Source organism: Ambystoma mexicanum, chromosome 10 (assembly GCF_040938575.1).
Source record: "Ambystoma mexicanum isolate Mex_15411 chromosome 10, UKY_AmexF1_1, whole genome shotgun sequence".
In the NCBI taxonomy this organism is placed as follows: domain Eukaryota; kingdom Metazoa; phylum Chordata; class Amphibia; order Caudata; family Ambystomatidae; genus Ambystoma; species Ambystoma mexicanum.
The window spans coordinates 944,692,860-944,714,120 of NC_090932.1; the positions used below are offsets into that span (position 1 = coordinate 944,692,860).

The 21,261-nt window shown below is 46.6% G+C and overlaps 1 protein-coding gene across 2 annotated transcripts in view; it reads right to left on the reverse strand.

Moving 5' to 3' along the window:
- Window positions 1-21,261, reverse strand: part of NAALADL2 (N-acetylated alpha-linked acidic dipeptidase like 2) — a 4,115,865-nt gene that overhangs the window by 1,692,446 nt on the left and 2,402,158 nt on the right. For both annotated transcript variants that reach the window (XM_069618713.1, XM_069618714.1), the window contains one exon: window positions 17,453-17,606. In XM_069618713.1, coding sequence (XP_069474814.1) covers window positions 17,453-17,606 — 154 coding nt within the window. The remainder of the gene's footprint in view (window positions 1-17,452; window positions 17,607-21,261) is intronic.

Sequence of the window (21,261 nt, forward strand, 5' to 3'; positions counted from 1 at the left end):
TGTCCTATTCAGAACTTGGCTATTCTTTAGCTAACTCTTGTTTTTGCTGAAAAGAAACCTGGGGAAGGGCGTCATTCCCCCAGAACTGTGAACATTATTGGTTTGGAGCTTTTGTTGGGGTTATACATTTTGTTGAACTGGAACATTTGCAGACTTTTAAAGCCAAAAACAATACCCTTAAAAACTTAAAGTTTGTTTTTAGAATGAGAGGGCTAACATAGGATTTTGTGCACAGGACATTTTGCTTTGGACATCTTGCCATCTGCTAGACACTTGGTTTCAGATGTGGTAGAGAAATACCTCTTAGATTAGGAATAGTGAGGTATTTTCCAACCTTTTTATTATTTAAGAACCGTGTATGTCAATCACTATGAGTCCTCTGTGTCCGTGTCTCATTCCTGGTTCCTCACACAGCCCATTCTTACCTTTGCAAGAAAACCTGTGGCATGGTATTTGGCCATACCCCTGGCTGACCAAAGCCACCAATAACGGCCACAGGACATGGCCAGCAGCACATGCTCCAGATCTTTCTCCCTCCAAGGCACCTGGCCATGGTCACATTTCCTCCAAAGCACCTAAAGTGACTACTGGACATGGCCTATGTCCTTGACCACTGCTCAAAATGGGAAGGCTTTCTGTCATGCCCCAACCATGCAACTGCCACTGTCAACTGTAGTTCCATTGGTAAGGTTTATAGAACAATGATCCTGTCAGGCGGAATTAACCTTAGATTAGCACATTACTGCTTGACTGTCCTCCATGACACGCACAAGAAAAAGCTCAATTAGAACCAAATCTTAAGAAGCATTTGAAAGAATATGCAATTTTACTTCATAAGTAAATATATTAAAAAGCATATTAAATCTATCATGACCCATAATGCATGTTGGGTGTTACTCATTATAAATACTATACATACAAATCAACGTGCTACATTTGTGATAGCTCATAATGCACACTCAATCTGTCCAATATAATAGAAGGCATATAGGCTCAGAATGGACCTACATTTATAATAGCCCATAAAACCCACTCAGTCTATCCAGTATGTAATAAAACACATATAGGCTCAAGATGCTAATAGAGCCTTAAGGTAGACCTAACAAAGAGGTCTACACCACGTGAACAGTTGGGAAGACAGATCGCCGAACTCGAGTGAAGGGGATCACGCGAGTTGGGAAGACCGGTGTTCACAAGTGTGTTTGTGGAAAGATAATTCAAGCTGTGCATATGTATCATTCAATCAAATATTGCATTGGTAAAAGTTGGACAGAAGAGCACAGTTCAATAGAGTGGGAGTGCTAGATGATAGGTTAATTCAAACTATGCATATAAACCATTCAATCAAATATTGCATTAGTAAAAATTGGACAGAATTCAATAAAGTGGGAGTGCTGTATGTCACCTTTGCCAATGATCACTTTGCCGCAGGCTCCCCGGAAGCTACCCAAAGTGGCCAGTGGCTATGGGTTGCCGTCATGACCATTGGCCACTGTACTATGCCGTGGCCTTTTGCTATGCGTCCCCACAACCCACCAATAAAGCAGTTAAATAGTTTGTAGATTTTGCAGTTTTCAACTCATTTTAAACTACAGTGTTTGCAGAAGTGGCATAACTTGTCATTGTGAAATATACATGTTTACTGGTGCTTGAAGAATGTGACGTTCAGACCTTCAGCTTTGTTGGTTTGATTGTATTGTTTCAGTAGTGTCCCAAGACTGGTCCATGCTCCCGCCCCCCAGAATTGTACTAATTCTCCAACACCCCTGCTTTCATGCAGACATAAAACAAATGGATTCCTAAGGAAACCACCTTGCATTTGCACCTGTTAATAAGCATTAGGATTCCATTAGTGTACAATGCCTCCAAAGCATAATTTGTAAGGAACTTTTACTTTTTTCTTTACAACGAATAGAGTTTAACTGAAGCTGATTATGCCTGCTTTAACTCTTCAATTTTACAATACACAGGCACTTAGTTTCTAGCCTCCCGTAATTCAGGGACCTGTTACTTTGCACTTTTGCGTGCACAGTTCACCCCTGCCAAATTTCCCTTATTTGCACAGCGGAGTGCAAAATGGGAGTGAAAAAATGTTGCATAGACACTTGTACACCACCCTTTTGAACTGTTGTGCACATTAAGTAAACACTGGCTGCTATGTATGCATAGCAGGCAGAGTTTACAATCAATTCCTATGGAGTCTGCCTGCTTTTTGTTGGTATGAAAAAGCAGGAAGAATCCATAGGACTCCACAACATGTGTGCCACCATAAAAATGCATGCTGTTTCAAATGCTGGTGTATTTGTATGGTAGACAGCATGGGAGTAGTGGATCGTAAGGCACGATCCTCAAGGGGTGTTGAAATGCTTGTAAAAGATCAGGGGCTATGCTCATGTTGGGACTGTCGGGTTGTTACCCCTGAGCTTCTCCCCAAGACTACAACCAAAAGACCCAGGGCTATAGCCCTGTCAGCCCTCCCCACCCCCCAGCAACGCCTCTGCGATCCTCCCCTAATCACTGCAATGCAAAAACACATGAAAATGTGCTGTGACGTGACTGGAAGGCATCAAAACCTTAGGCAAGGCTTTTAGACCTTACATTCTCATTGAAAATGAGTGCCACAAAGTTTAAAATTGCATGCACGGGCCAGACAGCACATAAGTGCAAACCTTGGTGGTACTCTCGATGCAATTTGCATTTTTTTCTTAAAATTACCTCCTCTGTGAAGTTCCTCAAATGGGTGTATTCTGCAGAAAAAACATATGTGCTTGCCTAAATAGCTTACCTATAACAATACCAATTATAATAAAACAGCTGTGAAATTACTTCTGAAATTTGATAACGTGAAAGAAAAGTGACTTTTTGAACTTCTCATGGAAATTGCAGCATATTATTTTGGAGTTTGATTCCATTTAGTGAGTATTTATAGAATTGTATGCCACAAGGACGAAACGCTTTGCGAGTTTGAAAACTGTAAGTGCGATGTTTGCACATTGTATCCTGCTTGCTACTGTCTTAGAGTTGTTTTAAGGGGACTGCGTCAGCGGTCGTTCTAAGGGCCTCCCTGAATAAAGGAATGCAATTAGATAGTGAGTGGTGTCACATGCCATTTACTAAATTGTAACGGATGCATTTTCGCCTTGACTTATTTGCTAAACCAATTGCTGCGGAAAATTGATTTTAAATGGCCTGGAGGCAATACAATAGACGTGATCATAGCTCCATAATCGTGCAGCCAATCCTCAGGTGAGCAACTGTCACTCAATCTGGGAATCTTAACATAACATAGATCTTTGCAGGGGCTGGGTCAAATACATTGCACTGAAGACAGTTCATTTTAAACAAGTGAGGGGGAATTTAGCACCAATATCTGTGCCGACCAAAAAGTGTGGCTCTTGTACTCTTTAGTCAGTGCAAATGATATGTATTCACAGGTTGTTTTGTTTAATGCAATTTGCTTGCATTGGTAATTCAGTGGAAATGCCAGTTCAAAATTGTGTGTCAACCATGCTAAAGTGCCAGTCACTGTCACACCTTATGTGATCCGGGCCCTAGTGTTGGATTGGGGGCCATCCCTCCAGATCATGGAGCGACATGTCTATGAACATGTGTAACCAGTTCAGCCCCCAAGACTATGCTGCTAATACCACGCCTCCGTTTAGTGAATGCAATGGTAAATTATGTTAGCAGTGTTTTCCTTTCTTTTTCATTCAGTGCTTGGCACCGCATGCCCTGCTAGGTGATTGTTCAAAGGGCCGCATGCGCACTTGTAAACAGACATCTCGATGATGTCCTGCTAGCAGTTTGATAGGTGAGTGGAACACCACTTTACTTTGTATTCTTTTTTGGGGATCACTAATACACACACGTCTGCTTTCAGGTTAATACGCAGTTTGACTACACTACTCAACATTGCCTCTCCTTACCCCCATGGAATCCTAATGCACTTGGTTCCAGGGAATACAAAAAAGGCTCAAATGTGCTGCATTTGGAATTCCAAAGTGTTGTGTCCTGATTCTGTCAAGTTGAATGGATAGCGTGTGGTTGAGTTCAAAATAATGGTTCCTAAAGCATAAAGGGCTGGATCTGCATTTAATGGATTTTCGATCCACGATGGCCTGGAATTATATAAGATGTTGCAGTACAGACACACTTTGCAGGAAAATGCATTGCTTTAATATACCTTGTCAAGCACAACAAGAGCATGTACAGAACCGATCATCGTGTTTACATTATAATGGTATGTCAGCGTGCACTTTTTGAGTGGGGTTCTGTCTATTTCAAGAGTGGCAGGTTACATACATGTTATGGAATACAATGCCTCAACTCGAAATACTGTCAAGGGTTTTGCGGGCATTGCACCTGCTTCTCGAGAAATCAGATGTCAGACAAGTACTTTCAGCTGCAGTTTACATTCAGTCTAGACACTGAGGGAAGCGTTACATATTAAATCAAGATTCAATAATTCTGGGTTTGTTTTCAGACCATTGGGGGGAAAAAAACAGCTCCAAATTCAAAATGGTATTACGAACATCTGTGCCTCTTGCTTTTGGCATATTAGACAGGTTAAACAAACACATTTAAAAGGGAATTCTGGGCACTTTAAGCAGTGGTGATAAGTAAAACGCATGAACATGCTAATTAGCGCTCCTGCTAAAAAATGTGGATGGTCAAAATGTTCCATGATTGGAGTTTGCAGAAAGAGAACTTTTGCAACGGTTGTAACAGAACAAATATGCGAGAGAGAGGGTTATAAGGCAGAGCGCATGCTGAGGGCCTAAACATGACACACTGCGGAACATGCCACGATAGGCCTTATAGTAGAAGTAGCATACATAGTACTCCTAGTGCAAAGACTGCCCACACTAGACATTGCAAAATATAAGAAGAAGGTGAGTGGAATTGGCAACCGAAATCTCAAATAGAAATATTCCTTCCGGATCTGCAAAGTGGAATACAAAACATACTGTTTCCAAGGCAAGCAGACAATCTTTATTTAGGAAAATAGATTTACATAATAGAACAGAAAAACAAATCCATCCAACTGTTATTCCCCAAACATGATACAGTTAATACTTAAAATACTTAAATAATGGACCTCATTATAATTCGCCCGGTATGGAAACAACGGTGGCGGAAAACCCGCCGCCACTGTTGTTTCTATGCCGGGCGATCACAACTCCTGCAGGCGGAGGCGTCAAACCCGCCAGGTCTGACCTGGCGGGTTCAACACCGCCTGCGTGCAGGCAGACGAGGAAACACTGGCACCATCACGTGATGCTGCAGGTGTTTCCATGATCCCCATCCCCATTGAGTCCTATTGGACTCAATGGGAATGGGGATTAACACCATTCCGCCTCTGGAATTCCCGGGACATCGGGGTTGTAATGCCCCAGTAATTCCGGGAGTCACGGAGGCGGAATGGTAATACGAGTCTGGCGGTAACCAGGCGGTTTTACTGCCTCGGTTACCGCCGGACTCGTAATGAGGCCCATTTTGCATCACAGTACAATGATACCGTTTTACTCCTCCAAAAATATCCTGTCACTTGGTCTCCTCAAGCAGGTTCTCACTTATACAGCGGACAACCTTGAGTCATTAATCATTACCAAAACTGGCAAATAATGCCCCAAACGCAAACAGACTCTATAATCATTCAGCAGCATAAGATAGGGGTAAACCACTCTACATTGTCTAATGCCCACATTTCTTGAAGGGAAATCAAATATTTCCTTGGGGTACATTATATCATGGGTAAAAAAAAAACATGCATGTTGGGTTCTTGCAAAATATTGTTCCATTGACATCTTGTCAGTGGTGGCCGCTATACAGAGAGAGAAAAAGAGAAGAGACAACTCTTCTTGCTGTGCCAGCAAAATTGCAAATCAATGTTGTGCAGAGCGGAAGATTAATAATGTATTTATTAATCTGCTGCTCTGCAATGCTGGGCTGCTGGCCTGGGCCAGCCCTGCTGCTGCGGGTGCATCCTGATTTACTTTATTTTTCTCATGTTCTGCCATGTAGAGTGCGTGGAGCTCGTAGCTCCATGCACTCTACGTACCCATCCTCTCATTCGGGAGGCTGGCGGGGCACTGGAGGGCTGGCCCCGCACTACTGGTATTGTGTGCAAACAGCACACCAGTCTGAGTCCTGGAGTCCTACCTCCTGTGCTAGCAGGCCTTGCAGCATAGCAACCAGTAGGCTGTGGATTGTCATTGACTGTTTTCCCGCCAATGACAATCCGTGTGTGTGTGTGTGTGCCTTACCTTCTCATTCTTTCTTTGTAGCCCACGACCTTGCTGGTGTCATGGTGGACTTCTCGCACCCAGCTGCCCAGAACCCGGCCCATCCACATGTGCTACTGCTGCCGTTCGAAGCCAACTCAGAGGTAAGTATTGGGGGCTTGGTAATTAGTTATCAAGATAAGTTAAGTTAAGTAAACTCTTAGAGGGTCATTACGAGGGTAGGAGGTAACCATGCCATACTAGTGGCATGGTTACATCCTTACTGGGTACCGGGTCCGGGTTCCTTGAATCAGGAATTACCGGGCCATCCGACCTTGGAGGGCCCAATAATTCCTCATTCAAGGAACCCATCCCCATTCCCATTCGAGTCCCCATAGGGCTCAATGGGAATGGGGAGGATGCTAACAACGGGCCTGTGTATAACGGGCCCGTTGTTGGCACCCTGGTCTGCTAGCGGGACCCACTAAGGACACCTGGTTTTACCAGGCGGCCTTAGCGAGTCCCGCGAGCAGAACTCGTAATGAGACAGGAAGGGGTTGATGGCTCCGTTAACCCCTTACCGCCAAGGTCGTAATGACCTCCTAAGAGTTTACTGAACTTTTAATGTCGCTTGCGGGCCGCAGCACTCAGCCTACAACTCACTGCAAGATGCAATGCCACGGCTTGTGCCCACAGACCAACCCTGTAGTTATTGTGCCTTCACCGGGATACCTGCGGCTGCGGGCAGGACTCGGGCTGCTGCGCACAGTGCTGCTAGACTCGGAGCACTGTCCAATTTGGCGGAACTACTCTGTTCATGGCGTGATGCTTTATCATTCAATGGATTTAAAAGCATACGCAGATAAAAAGAGAATTTGTGAAATATGATTAGACATGGAAAGCAAGAGAAGGCAAGCAGTGCAGCCTGGCCCCACTCCTGTTCACACTTTTCCCGTTCTATCGCTTCAAAGCTTTATGATGGATAGGTGATTGTGTTCTGCGATTATTGAAGTCCTCATAGCATAACAGACCTTTTAAAGTAGCGACAATATATTTTAAAGTGAACATAAAACCTATTTGAGCAATGCTACCTGATGTATTTAAATATTGGCATTCGGTATAGAGGGCCAGACTCCACAGTCTTAGCAATGCAACACATGATGTTTCCTGATATGTAGACCGCTGACTAGTACGGGTTGCTTGCTAGGTACCTGTATGCAGCTCACCTTAATATGGGTTGAGATTGCATAGCAGCCACAAGATATTCTGTCCCACATAAAAAGAAACGTGCAATTTAGCTTGTGCTCATTTTTAATAACACTTGCATAATAAATGGCTGTGTTCATAAAGAAACTAAACCCTCTCCTTCATTTGAAATTAACATTCTGTCCATCACTAAATTGTATTGTTTAGTAAAATGCTGGCTTGGTTATGTTGGGCATTAATTGCATGGTATTTTAGTGCAAGATAACATTCTGAGCATTACATCTGGGGTTTGGGGAGGTAAACAGTTGTGAGGGCACCGGGAAATCCCAGTGACCAGGCTCTGACGGGGGAAACCTGAAACAGTCCCACTGGGCCTGCGCTCAACTGCACATTGCGCTCTTGGGGCTGTAGGAAACATCTCCTCAGCACCTTGCCAGAGCATGGTGGTCCTTGTGCTTGATCTACCGGGATGGTGTGCTTTCGGTCACTACCAGATGCTTAGTGCACCCATGGACCAGTAGTACTGCTGCCTGCTGCAGGCATGCCCCCGCTTCTCACACTGTGAGGATGGCGCAACTGGACAAATGTCATTCAAGATAGTACAGACCTGACCTGTCCAGCTGATCCAAAGTAGGAGCAGACCATAAAACTCTACACAAAATAACATGCACTTTACCTAATAATCACTTAAGTGAAGAGAAAGAATCTAGACTAGAGTCCCTCCCAACTCCCTCCAAGCAGCCAAAAGACGGCCTCTGCTCCGGCTCCTATTCATTCCTTTTGTGACACTTTATGAATAGTAAGGGGAGATTTTTAATAAAGTCTGAAGCAACTTGGAAATGTTAAAGATTATTTATTCAGCAACACTGGTCAACAAGCTGCAGAGTGAATGAACTCATCATCAAACTGGCCCAATTGGCTAAGAAAGTGGCCCACTTTGACCCAAACAAGTGTCTCACACCAGCATTTTCTGTTTTTGGTTCAGCCATGGGCCTATTGCCCTATAGGGCAGTCTGGGCCTGCACAGGATAGTGATGAAAAAAACTCAAAATTCAGCAGAAAGAATGCAACACACAAACTGTACATCATAGATCTTTGGAGACATAACAAAGAATGCAGCCAGCAAAAGGAGGGAACAGCAGGAGGGAACAGCATTAGAATAATCATTTCTGCCTCAGCTCATGCCGCAACACCCTCTACACATAAGTACACATACCTGTCAACAGCAATCTGAAAATGTGGTACCACTCAAGCCCTCTTTTCTCAAAGATGTTCACTGGGGAGAGCCCTCGGCATGCAGCTTGGTGGTGTGGGCTTGTGCTCTGGGTGTGCACACGCTCCAAAATTCCCCCTGGGTAATGTACGCCCCACCAAATTTCAAATTTACCAGCCACCACTGTGTCTTGTGTCCTTCATATTTCTCCATGTCCCGCTGTTATCCACAAATGGCAGCTGGTAAAACCTTAATTTTGTAATCAGTTTTCTTATCCTTGTATTCCATACACATGACGAATAAAACTCATTGTTAAAATGATTGTGCACAAATAATAAGTAGTCTACTACAGTTACTTTCGTCCCTATGGCCATACTGTCAGTGACTGCTACTTCCTCTTAAATGACTTCATATTAGTTGGTAAAACAGAAAGACTATTTTTACATGGGTTTGGTAACCCAAGTGCATATCCATTATTAAAGAAATAGTTTACACATGCTGAAAACTGTAAAAGGTGTATATAGTTTATCAGGGGTCCTCTGATTCTACCATATACAAATTGTATTAAAAAACGAGCACACACGGGGCAAGAAGCAATGCTGTTTATTACAGCTGGGCAAGAATAATTCAAACAGAACAGTGGAATGGAATTGATTGACGAGAGCTGATATCTGGGCATACAGTGAACATTAGTTTTATACTGCAAAATACAATGGTCAAGACACTTAGAAACAATTGCAATTCAGTATGTTCATATTGTAAAAGTTTCCCAAGTATTTCATTGGCTAGGCTACAGCATATCCTTAGTGCTAAACGTATGTTAGTGAAACGTGTTTGGAGCAAACAGAATAAGAGTATCTCAACTCATTGCTTCCCCATACAGTGCCAAATCACTTTGCACCACTCCCAGGGACAGTTTGCAATTAGTAAGATAGCATTTGTGCGGACTGCCGGATCTTTACTATACTGCAATTGGTCAGCACCATTGAGAGACCCTAGCTCAGAGATCATCGGTGATGACATTGAAAACTATCTAACTGAAATGACAAATGTGCCCCACTACATCTCCCTCAGGTACAATGACCTACCTGTGGGCTGACCAATGTTGTAGAGCACACACGTACACAACAGGAGGAGGACTTTCCGCAAGCACAGCCTCTCTATCCTCTACACAAAGTTTTCATTCACAATGTGGTAAGAAGGTGGAAGGAGCCATGGGTTTTGCCATCCTTTTGAAGTTGTCAACGCAACTCCAACAGCAGCGAAGATAAAAGAAAGGAGGGCATGGATCCATATGTCTGACATCTGCAAGGACAACAGCAGCACAACGGAAGACAAGAGAGAAGGGACACCTAATGGGAAGTATTACCCAATTGTCATTTACTCTAAATAGTGCATTACGACTCTATCGAAGGCCCATAACTGAAAACGAAGAAGGACAAGAGAATAATAGGGGGAATGGGAGAATAAAAAAAGTTGATCTAAATATAATAGGGATTGATTGTTCTATTTTTCTGTCTTCTGTCTTCGCCTGCCCTACAATGTCGCATGTCACTAAGTAAGAGCACTAGATATAGTTTCCACTCTATCAATTATACAAATGCAACGCAAGATATAGCAGCAGAAATCAGATATAGATCATGCTAAAAACAGTTATCCAAGCTAAAAAGTTATAATCATCATAAATAAACTAATATTTTAAGCATAGGTTTGCACAGGTATCTCTGTCAATTGGTCAATCAGCTAGTTTAGTAAATTATGTGTCAACTGTCTAAAGCCCTGCAGGTGAATGTTTCCTTTGCTGAAATATAATGTCACATTCCTTCAACTTATCAGCAGAATATGGGTCATTTACAAAGATGTTACCAGGTGTAAGTCTGAGTAACTAAAATAAAGAGACCATTCACATCACAACAAGATTCAGGCAGTAACATTGACTTACACCACACTCTTTTCATTAGCTAATCCTGGGAAAAATACTGGAAAATCAAACTGTCTCTCTCCAGGTACAGTAAGAGTTACTGACAATAACATCTTTGTAAATCAATCCCTATGTATCTGCTCCTCCCATCATCCTATTAGAGTTCCATCAATGGTGTAGGCCAACCTATTAAACAGAACAAATCCAACACCCATCATATACACTCCCACCAGTGAACATAGATTCAATTATCAATACAATACTGCATTCTAGGACCCTCTTCTGTCTTACTTCCTATTTCCTCTTCTCGAAGTTCCCTAAGTAAGCCTGTGCATGTGTATTTTCTTGATGCAAATAAATAATGTGTACAATCTTATATATGGTTTAGTCGCTTTGAGATAAAGTTAATTTTAGTCAGATTCGACTTGCCACTCTTTATTGTTCATGCCTATACAAATACACAGGTCCCCACTTAATTATCTCTTATGATATTGCCTAGCCACAAATAATGAGATCAATATACTCACCAGATACCATGGATCTGTGATAACGAAAAAGCATAATATCAGCCCTGATGTTCATTACACATCACTATATATTTTCACATTTCACCCATCATTTGGTTTATGATAGTAACTAAAAATATAAAGCATTGCAACCTTTTAGAGGGGCACAGATTAAGATAAATCTGTGGTTTCATGAAAGAATATAACCTATATTGCACAAATTGATAACGTTTCAGCATGCTGAGGTGGGCAAAGTTCTCCAACCAATCCCACGTTTCAACACACTTGTCTAGTACATTCTGTACCAACTTAGAGTACACCCCACCTCGCCAAGACCAGCCTATATCAGCCAGATATTTTGTCATCTTCTCAGTTGGTGAGTAGGGATTTTGTTTCTTACAAAGTTCCTGATAGACTGTAGTTAGTAGAGGGTTGTTCATTCCACTACACATCTTCAGAAAAAAAGCCTAACCTCTTTTTCATAACAATGGCATTCAGCAAGGGTACTCCCAGTTCCAATCGTATAATGGGCATAGGAACTCCCGGTGCTAAGCCCAGGACATGCTGCCAGAATTTCCCTTCTATGACCTGAAACCAGCTGAGATCTATATCAAATAGTGCTTCTAGGCCATAGGTCATCATAGAGATAAATACTTGCAAATAAAGTTAGCGCGTACCCAATAGTGTGAAGCCTCCCTGCTTATTTGTAAAACTGGCAATTAGAGCCGTTACTTGAGCTGCACGTGTAATACAGGAATGTTTACACACCACATATTCACCACTGGGCTCAAAGTCAATACCCAAATTGCGATATTGTGGCATGTAAGAGATCTTGACATTGCCCACCATGAGGTTGACACGAGAAACTCTTTTACTTATGAATCTCAAGATCTTGGTTTTGTCAAGGTTAATGGCGAGACCATTACAAGAGGCATATTCCCAAAGTGCCATGGCAGATCTACACAGGCCACTGATTGTATGATCAAAAATAACCAGATCGTCTGCATATGCCAGAACAGAACAAACAGTCTCCCCGATTTTTGGAGGGCAATTGGAGGCAGCAGTTATGGCCACCAGTATGTCATGGACATAGAGTTTGTACACCAGTGGGGCAGTGACACAACCCTGTTTCACCCCCCTATTCGGGTTCACTTTTCTAGTCAGATGCCCCTCTTGATCTAATTTCAACCTAACTGAGGTATTATAGTGTAGCAATCTAAGGTAGTATAATATGCCAGGGTGGTTATGTTTAGCCATAATCGTTCTCTAGGGACGGAATCGATAGCCGCTTTGAAATCAATATAGAGTGCATATAACGGTGGTTCACCCCTTCTGAGTGCCCTAGATCTCCGAAAAATTCATGACCATAAGAACGTGTCAAGTAGAGTAGCCTCTTCTACATCCACATTGGAATTTAGACAAAATATCAGTCTTGTTTACCCATACCTGGAGCTCTTTAAGCAGCAGGGATGCAAACAGTTTGCCTGTCGTGTCCAGCATGGAAAGTAATCTGTAATTATTCAGATCTAGTAGGTTGCCTTTTTTAAATACAGGTATCAGCACGGCAGTCTGCCAAGAACTGGGAATCTTCCCCTGAGCCAATATCTTCTCAAATAATATAGCCAACAAACCAGCCCAACACTCGGGCTGGCTTTTTATGACTATATTAGCTAGACCATTAGGTCCTGGGGCTCGAGATGATTTTAGAGACTTTATCTTACTAATTATGGCCGTGTAAGATATATCAAAAGATACGATTGGTATTATAGCTTTTGGAGGGGAGATCTCCTCTATCTGCAAAATTGCATTACGATTCTCTAAAAAAAATCCCATTCCACAGCTTTAATTAGGTTAGCCAGTTTCCCCTTTACAGCCACCCTTGCTTCACCTAACAATGAGCAAATACTGCGAGAATTTTTAGAGCAGATGGTCTGTACTAATTTCTGATGTGCCAAAGTTTTTCAGCATATCATATGTTTTTAATATTAGCCCTATATTTGTTTTTAATTTTCCACACAATAACCCATAATTCTTCTGCAGAGCCAAACCTTTTCTTACTGATACGCATGTCCCTTCTAAAGTCTCTCTCAGAATCTCTAATCTTCTTATTGAACGGGAGTATCCCACCCTCTGGTCCAATCATCCGCCGAGTAGGGGCTAATGCATGAGTGCTAGAGAAGACATTGATCCAATGCCATTGAAATCTGGTAAAAACGGCCATCTCTCAGTCCACCTTATGCTTGTAACTGCTTTGTTTATGTATGCTGAACCCATATTGCTCTTCTCAGGTTCTCCTTGTAGGATATTTAGTACACACCAGAGTGCAGAATGGTCACTCCATTTGTTCAAAGTGACTATCATATCATCTACACCCAGCAGCATTTTTGGGCACATGAATATATAATCAATTGTGCTACAAGAAGACCCATTGGACTAAGTATACTTCCCGGGATGGTCACTTAAAGTATAACCATTTAGCATTTCTAAGTCCCATTCTTCAAACAATTGGAGCCATCGCAGCCCCTCAATATCAGTTTTAGTGTGAGTCAATGGGCGTTATCCCTTAATTTGGGATTTTGTGGGTGTATCCCTCCATCACCAGGCATACGGCAGTTGAAATCGCCCACTAAAATTACTGCCATTTTTCCAGATATGACTGACCTGGAGGCTAATATCTCGTGAAGGGCTTCTTTCAATAGCTCACTTATCAAGGCTTGCGGGGGATTATATTTATCAACAAACATTGTTTCCCCTTTTCCCTCCACTGCCATCAAATTGTTCTCTTGATTGCAGATAATCCGCCTCGATGTTAAAGAGCTAGCCACCCCTATCAGCAGACCTCCAAATGGTGTCCCTTTGTCAACCCTCTTAGCAAAGGATTGATAGATCACATAGCCATCCAATATCAAGATGTCCATCACCCAGGTCTCTTGAAGACATATGAGACTATGTTTTACAACAAAGTTTACTGAGTCCCCCGAAGACAATAGATGTGCAAATCCTCTACAGTTCCAAGATAATAGTGATACATTTCAGTGTTTAGTTAATACCTCAGGTAGGGATTCCGCCAGCCATTTTAGAACAAGTTGGACATCCGTAACTTCCACCTTCTTTCCCTTGAGTACGATGGGACAAACCACTGATTTTACCGGACCGCCTACTTCCTCATATCCGAAACTGGGATCAATTTCATCCAGATCTGCATCGATCTCAACATCTACTGCCCACAACTCGTCACAATATTCCCTGATCATCTGTGCAGTAGATATCAACTTACAATGCAGAGCAGAGACACAAACTGAAATTTGTCAGACTTCAAGACACAGAGTTCAGGGACTGAGTATAGACGGGTCAAAAACTCAGATCGGGGAAGCCATCTGCGTTCACCATTTTTATACAGGTTCTTAATCAAACAGATCCTATTTACTGACATATCAGTCCCGACCTTTGCCAACTTTATTGGAGGATTCATGGCTTTAGCAGTGACTTGCGGGAATTGGGAAGATTTATCCGGACTCAGAGGTTGTCTTTCCTCCTCCAATTGATCTTCAGTCTCAAGTCGTTCCCACTCTTCTTCCTGCTCTTCCAATTCATCAGTAGTTGGTATCCATCCTTCCTCTATCATCAGTTCATCCTTCGCTGGTTGTTCTACCTCTGCAGGCCGATCTTTGCTTTTATCTTGATCAGTTATCAACCAGCTGGACAAACAGCCATCTCCAGTGCTAATGTTTTTCTTGGCTCTGGCTGCCCTTTTTTTTAGCTTTCTTTGAGCGACCACCAATATTCGCTGATTCTTCCTCTGCAGGGCCAGGTTTGATGGATTTCCTGTTCTTTTGCACCTTCTTCGCCAATTTGCACTGCTTACGGGAGAAGAAGACCACCTTACTCTGATCCATGTTTACATAGGCTTCTTTTTCTTGTGTATCATTTATTTCATCCGCCATGACAATGGCTTCAGATAGATTTACTTCTGCCTACACTTACTCATTGCTGTCATATGCCCGGGCCATAGTCAGTGAGTTGTTATTTGCTAGAATTTGCCCTGTCATTTGGAGCAATATCTTTAGGTCAAATTGTAGAGAGGCCACAGAAGATTGGATCTCTGCTAATTCATTTGCCCTGGGGAATGGAGAGGATAGGTCTTCTTCCTCCGTATCCAGTGCATCCTCTATTGAGACCAAATACCATATTTGGGGAGGCAGACAATCTGCTCATCGGCACCGAATGGCCCAGAACACTAGCTGGTGTGGCTGAAGGATTGATACCCTGTGTCATACCATTGTCTAAAGACAGCTTCGGGATCTGTGGAGTCATACCGCGCTGTATGCTCAGACAGAGTTCTAATAACAAATTGTTGTCAATGTGGTCAAAGTTTGTAGAGCTCATAGGATCTCCCCCTCCGACTCCCGGAAGTGCAGATTCCTCAATAATCGTGGAATTAATTTCTGGTATGGGGTTAGGGGGAAAGAATCCAGTGATTACCCCCTGGCCAGGAAGGATGGGCATTTTAGGATTCTTCTTACTATTTGCCTTTATGCTTCCCATCTCTTCACTCTGCAGGGCATCTACCTCAGGTTGTTAACTCGTCTTGCGTAGATTATATTTGCTTTTCTGCAGGCGTCCTCCCCGAAGGCATTACGGGTCACTCACTTGACCAGTGTGAAGATAGTGGTTCCTTTGTACTTACTTTATTAGGTTAAAAAAGCCCTCTCGCTTACTCCCCTAGGCACTCGTGAAAGCAAGTTGTAAATAGTTCCAGCACACCCCAGCCTGGGCCTTAATCGTGTCCTTTCACTTGGTGCTGTCACTGTTACCCTAGTGATAATCCTAATACAGTCTCCCAGTTTAACAAATGGGCCCCACACTGAGCAGGTCAATGCACAGCAGTACCACTTGATTGGTCAACTGGGTAGGACAGCAAAGGAGCCCACAGCCACCAAAGGAAAACACTAGGAGACTACAAAACAGGCCAATAAAGAGCCAATAGAGAGCAAAGAGCAAGTGCTGTAAGTGGCGATCCGGGCGGGCCCCTATCTTCATCAGACTCACCCCACTCGCCGCAGCACATTATCAGCAGACACCTTCACTATGTGATGTTAGGACGGGGGAGCTGGGCCGCAATCATACCAGCATCAAACCAGCGCGCGCAATTGCTGGAACTCCTGTCAACAGAACGTCTGTATGTCACTTTATGTCACTACCTGTACCTGTATCGGTCCGAGTTCTGCCACTCTCCACCTCGCTCAACCTTCAACACTGCAGTGTCAGCCGCCCTTGCACACAGCCACACAAGACTGCAGACCCACACAACAAAGGCACAAATGTGGTCAATGCGATCCCGCAGTCCTGAACGCCTCCGTGCCAGCACAAACTCCAAAGCTCCGAGCCTCGTCATGTTAAAGTAAAGCACCTTGCAGCCAACGAGGCAAGCTAGAGAGTCAAGCCGCACTGCAGCCGAATGTCAGAGAAACCGGCTGACCTGCTAGCAGCCGCTTCCGACTCTCATACCCCAACTGTAGATACATTATAAGAATAACAGTTCCATTCTCTATTATGGTTCTTATCAATAATTCCTCCTCATACCTGTTCTACTTACAAACTGTTTGACAATAACTGAGTATAGCAAAGCTACGCCTGGTCTACATGTCAATTGTTCAGGCAGATCGAAAAATACTCGTTATGTGCAATCCTGTAATTGGGACATAAAAACATAAAGTGCAGTATGGACTAAATAGCAGATATGTCTCCACAATGTAGGCTTCTGGGAGATTTCGCAGTCCGAATTTAATGAATAGGGAGCATGCAAGTGGCGTGATTACATCATAAAGATAACTGTCATAGGCAGAGTCACATTTCACCATTTCATAATTCCCATCAACGAACTTGAAATGACAAGATTTTAAATAATGTCACTGGGCAATGGAAGTGTGCCGTAGCTGCCATGGGGCATATAGTCATGGGTGATGTCAGGGGTATTGCATTTGTTGCAGGCAAAAGCTGTGCTGGGTCAGAAGATGTTGAAGGGTTGAAAGGGTTTGAATGAAGGCACTGTAGGGATGAGGGCCCAACTTGTGGGGAAGAAGTATGTGTAGGTGGCAGTTAACACTTATCCAATGTAAACAGCAATGGGTATCTGAATGACTCTCTTGGAGTTTACTTAACAGATTGGAGACTGACATAAACAAAATGAACATAATCCAATCTTGAATTGACTGCAACACACACTCAGTGCTCTGTGTTACAGCAACACCAGTGTGAGTACATTTTGAAATATGTTTAGATGTATGTTATGTTAATAACTCTTTACTTTACATGTTTGATCACTGATGCAAGGGTGGAGTAACTGTCAATAGTTCAGCGGTAATGAATAATGTTGACTTACCAGAACCAGAGTCCCCACCTGGCGAATGAGAACATCTTCCTCTATTCAGGGAAACCCAGAATGACATTTTGCTTTGGTCATGGACATTTTGCAAATCACAAGAATCCGCATATGCAAGAACGCCTCCAAAACCTGCATCTTCAAGCAGATACAGCTGAGGATGGAGAAAAATGGTATGTTATATGGTGCACAACAATGACGAATAGGCATTATGCAAACTATGTAACATTTTCAGAGCTCTCAAAGCTTCCATAAATGAAAATTGTCCTTTGTATAATATTATTTCAGATTGCAACACTTCATATGGTATTTCTTCAGACAAATCACCAGATGAATATGAATATTGTAAAAATATTGGTGCAAAGCAGAGGGGATGGATTACTGCAACCGTAACCCATTTACATAAAACTTTCACTGGCGCAATGCTATTTTTGGCATTATCCATACTGGGCTCAATATTGCGCTCGACCAAATATCAACTGAAACTATCAGGGTAATTCATAGAATTTCGCAGAAAAGTGTCGCAAGCGACTGGCGCAGAGTGTCCGCGTGCAATTGTCTGCACCAGGCGCGTGCGCCAAAACCGATTTCCGCACACAGCGTATTCATGGATTTTAGGCTTCCAAACCAGCCGTGGGGCAGAGTATCGCAGAGACCCTGCAGCAACGCCAGTAATGCCCCCAAGAACGCCCTCGTGCAAGGAAAAGCCATCAAAATCGCTAAATCATCCCAAAGGGCTGCGCTAACCCTGGACCAGTTTACAGGGCTGCCAAACAAGGAACGCAAAGCGGGTAACGTTCATATCAAGGGTACGCGGGAAGTTTTACATGCGATTAGCCAGGGTACGTGTATGACAGGGGTACGCGTGAAGTTTAACACGCGATTAGCCAGGGTACGTGTATTACAGGGGTACGCGGGAATATCACACGCGATTTGGCTGGGTACGTGTATGACAGGGGTACGCATGAAGTTTTACACGCGATTAGCCAGGGTACTGTATTACAGGGGTACGCGGGAATTGTCACATGCGATTTGGATGGGTACGTGTATTACAGGGGTGCGCGGGAATTATCACACGCAATTTGGCTGGGTACGTGTATGACAGGGGTACGCGTGAAGTTTTACACGCGATTAGCCAGGGTACTGTATTACAGGGGTACGCGGGAATTGTCACACGCGATTTGGCTGGGTACGTGTATTACAGGGGTGCGCGGGAATAATCACACAGGATTTGGCTGGGTACGTGTATTACAGGGGTGCGCGGGAATAATCACACGCGGTTAGGCTGGGTCAGTCCTCACAGGTGTTCCCTGTACACCCTCCACGGCCCCTGCAGGCAGCCCACAAAACAGGGGCCTACCCTGCACACCTGCTCATGTCTCCCAACCCCCCCCCCCCCGCAGGCACCATGAGCAGCCCCCACCAGGCTCCCACTCATGTCGACCACCCACCCCCCCAGCCACCATGGGCAGCCCCCACCAGACTCCCACCCATGTCTAACACCCCCCCCCACCCCCCAGCCACCATGGGCATCCCCCACCAGGCCCCCACTCATATCCCCTATCACCCTCACCCCCCAGCAGTGCAGGGGCAGCCTCCACCAGGCCCCCACACATGTCTCCCACAACCCCCACCCCCCAGCCACCATGGGCAGCCCCCACCAGGCTCCCACCCATGTCTCCCAACCTCCCCACCCCCCCACCCCCCAGCCACCATGGGCATCCCCCACCAGGCCCCCACTCATGTCCCCTATCACCCCCACCCCCCAGCAGTGCAGGGGCAGCCTCCACCAGGCCCCCGCTCATGTCTCCCACAACCCCCACCCCCCAGCCACCATGGGCAGCCCCCACCAGGCTCCCACCCATGTCTCCCATCCCCCCACCCCCCAGCCACCATGGGCAGCCTCCACCAGGCCCCCACTCATGTCTCCCACCACCCCCACCACCCCAGCAGTGCAGGGGCAGCGTCCACCATGCCCCCACTCATGTGTCCCACCACCCCCACCCCCCAGCAGTGTGGGGCACCCTCCACCAGGCCCCCACCCATGTCTCCCACCACCCCCACCCCCCAGCCACCATGGGCAGCCCCCACCAGGCCCCCACTCATGTCTCCCACCCACCCCCACCCCCCAGCCACCATGGGCAGCCCCCACCAGGCCCCCACTCATGTCTCCCACCCACCCCCTCCCCCCAGCAGTGTGGGGCACCCTCCACCAAGCCCCCACCCATGTCTCCCACCACCCCACCCCCCAGCCACCATGGGCAGCCCCCACCAGGCCCCCACTCATGTCTCCCACCACCCCCACCCCCCAGCCACCATGGGCAGCCTCCACCAGGCCCCCACCCATGTCTCCCACCACCCCACCCCCCAGCCACCATGGGCAGCCCCCACCAGACCCCCACTCATGTCTCCACCCACCCCCACCCCCCAGCCACCATGGTCAGCCTCCACCAGGCCCCCACTCATGTCTCCCACCACCCCCACCCCCCCAGCAGTGTGGGGCACCCTCCACCAGGCCCCCACCCATGTCTCCCACCACCCCCACCCCCAGCCACTATGGGCAGCCCCCACCAGGCCCCCACTCATGTCTCCCACCACCCCCACCCCCCAGCCACCATGGGCAGCCTCCACCAGGCCCCCACTCATGTCTCCCACCACCCCCACCCCCTCAGCAGTGTGGGGCACCCTCCACCAGGCCCCCACTCATGTCTCCCACCACCCCCACCACCCCAGTAGTGTGGGCACCCTCTACCAGGCCCCCACCCATGTCTCCCACCACCACCACCCCCAGCCACCATGGGCAGCCCCCACCAGGCTCCCACTCATGTCTACCACCCACCCCACCCCCCAGCCACCATGGGCAGCCTCCACCAGGCCCCCACTCATGTCTCCCACCACCCCCACCCCCAGCAGTGTGGGGCACCCTCCACCAGGCCCCCACCCATGTCTCCCACCACCCCCACCCCCCAGCCACCATGGGCAGCCCCCACCAGGCCCCCACTCATGTCTCCCACCACCCCCACCCCCCAGCCACCATGGGCAGCCTCCACCAGGCCCCCACTCATGTCTCCCACCACCCCCACTCCCCCAGCAGTGTGGGGCACCCTCCACCAGGCCCCCACCCATGTCTCCCACCACCCCCACCCCCCAGCCACCATGGGCAGCCCCCACTCATGTTTCCCACCACCCCCACCCCCCAGCCACCATGGGCAGCCTCCACCAGGCCCCCACTCATGTCTCCCACCCCCCCACCCCCCAGCAGTGTGGGGCACCCGCCACCAGGCCTCCACTCATGTCTCCCACCACCCCCACCCCCCCAGTAGTGTGAGGCACCCTCCAACAGGCCCCCACCCATGTCTCCTACCACCCCCACCCCCCAGCCACCATGGGCAGCCCCCACCAGGCCCCCACTCATGTCTCCCACCCACCCCACCCCCCAGCCACCATGGGCAGCCTCCACCAGGCCCCCACTCATGTCTCCCACCACCCCCACCCCCCAGCAGTGTGGGGCACCCTCCACCAGGCCCCCACCCATGTCTCCCACCACCCCCACCCCCCCAGCCACCATGGACAGCCCCCACCAGGCCCCCACTCATGTCTCCCACCCACCCCCACTCCCCAGCCACCATGGGCAGCCCCCACCAGGCCCCCACTCATGTCTCCCACCCACCCCCCCAGCCACCATGGGCAGCCCCCACCAGGCTCCCACCCATGTCTCCCACCCCCCCCCACCCCCCAGCCACCATGGGCATCCCCCACCAGGCCCCCACTCATGTCCCCTATCACCCCCACAGCCCAGCAGTGCAGGG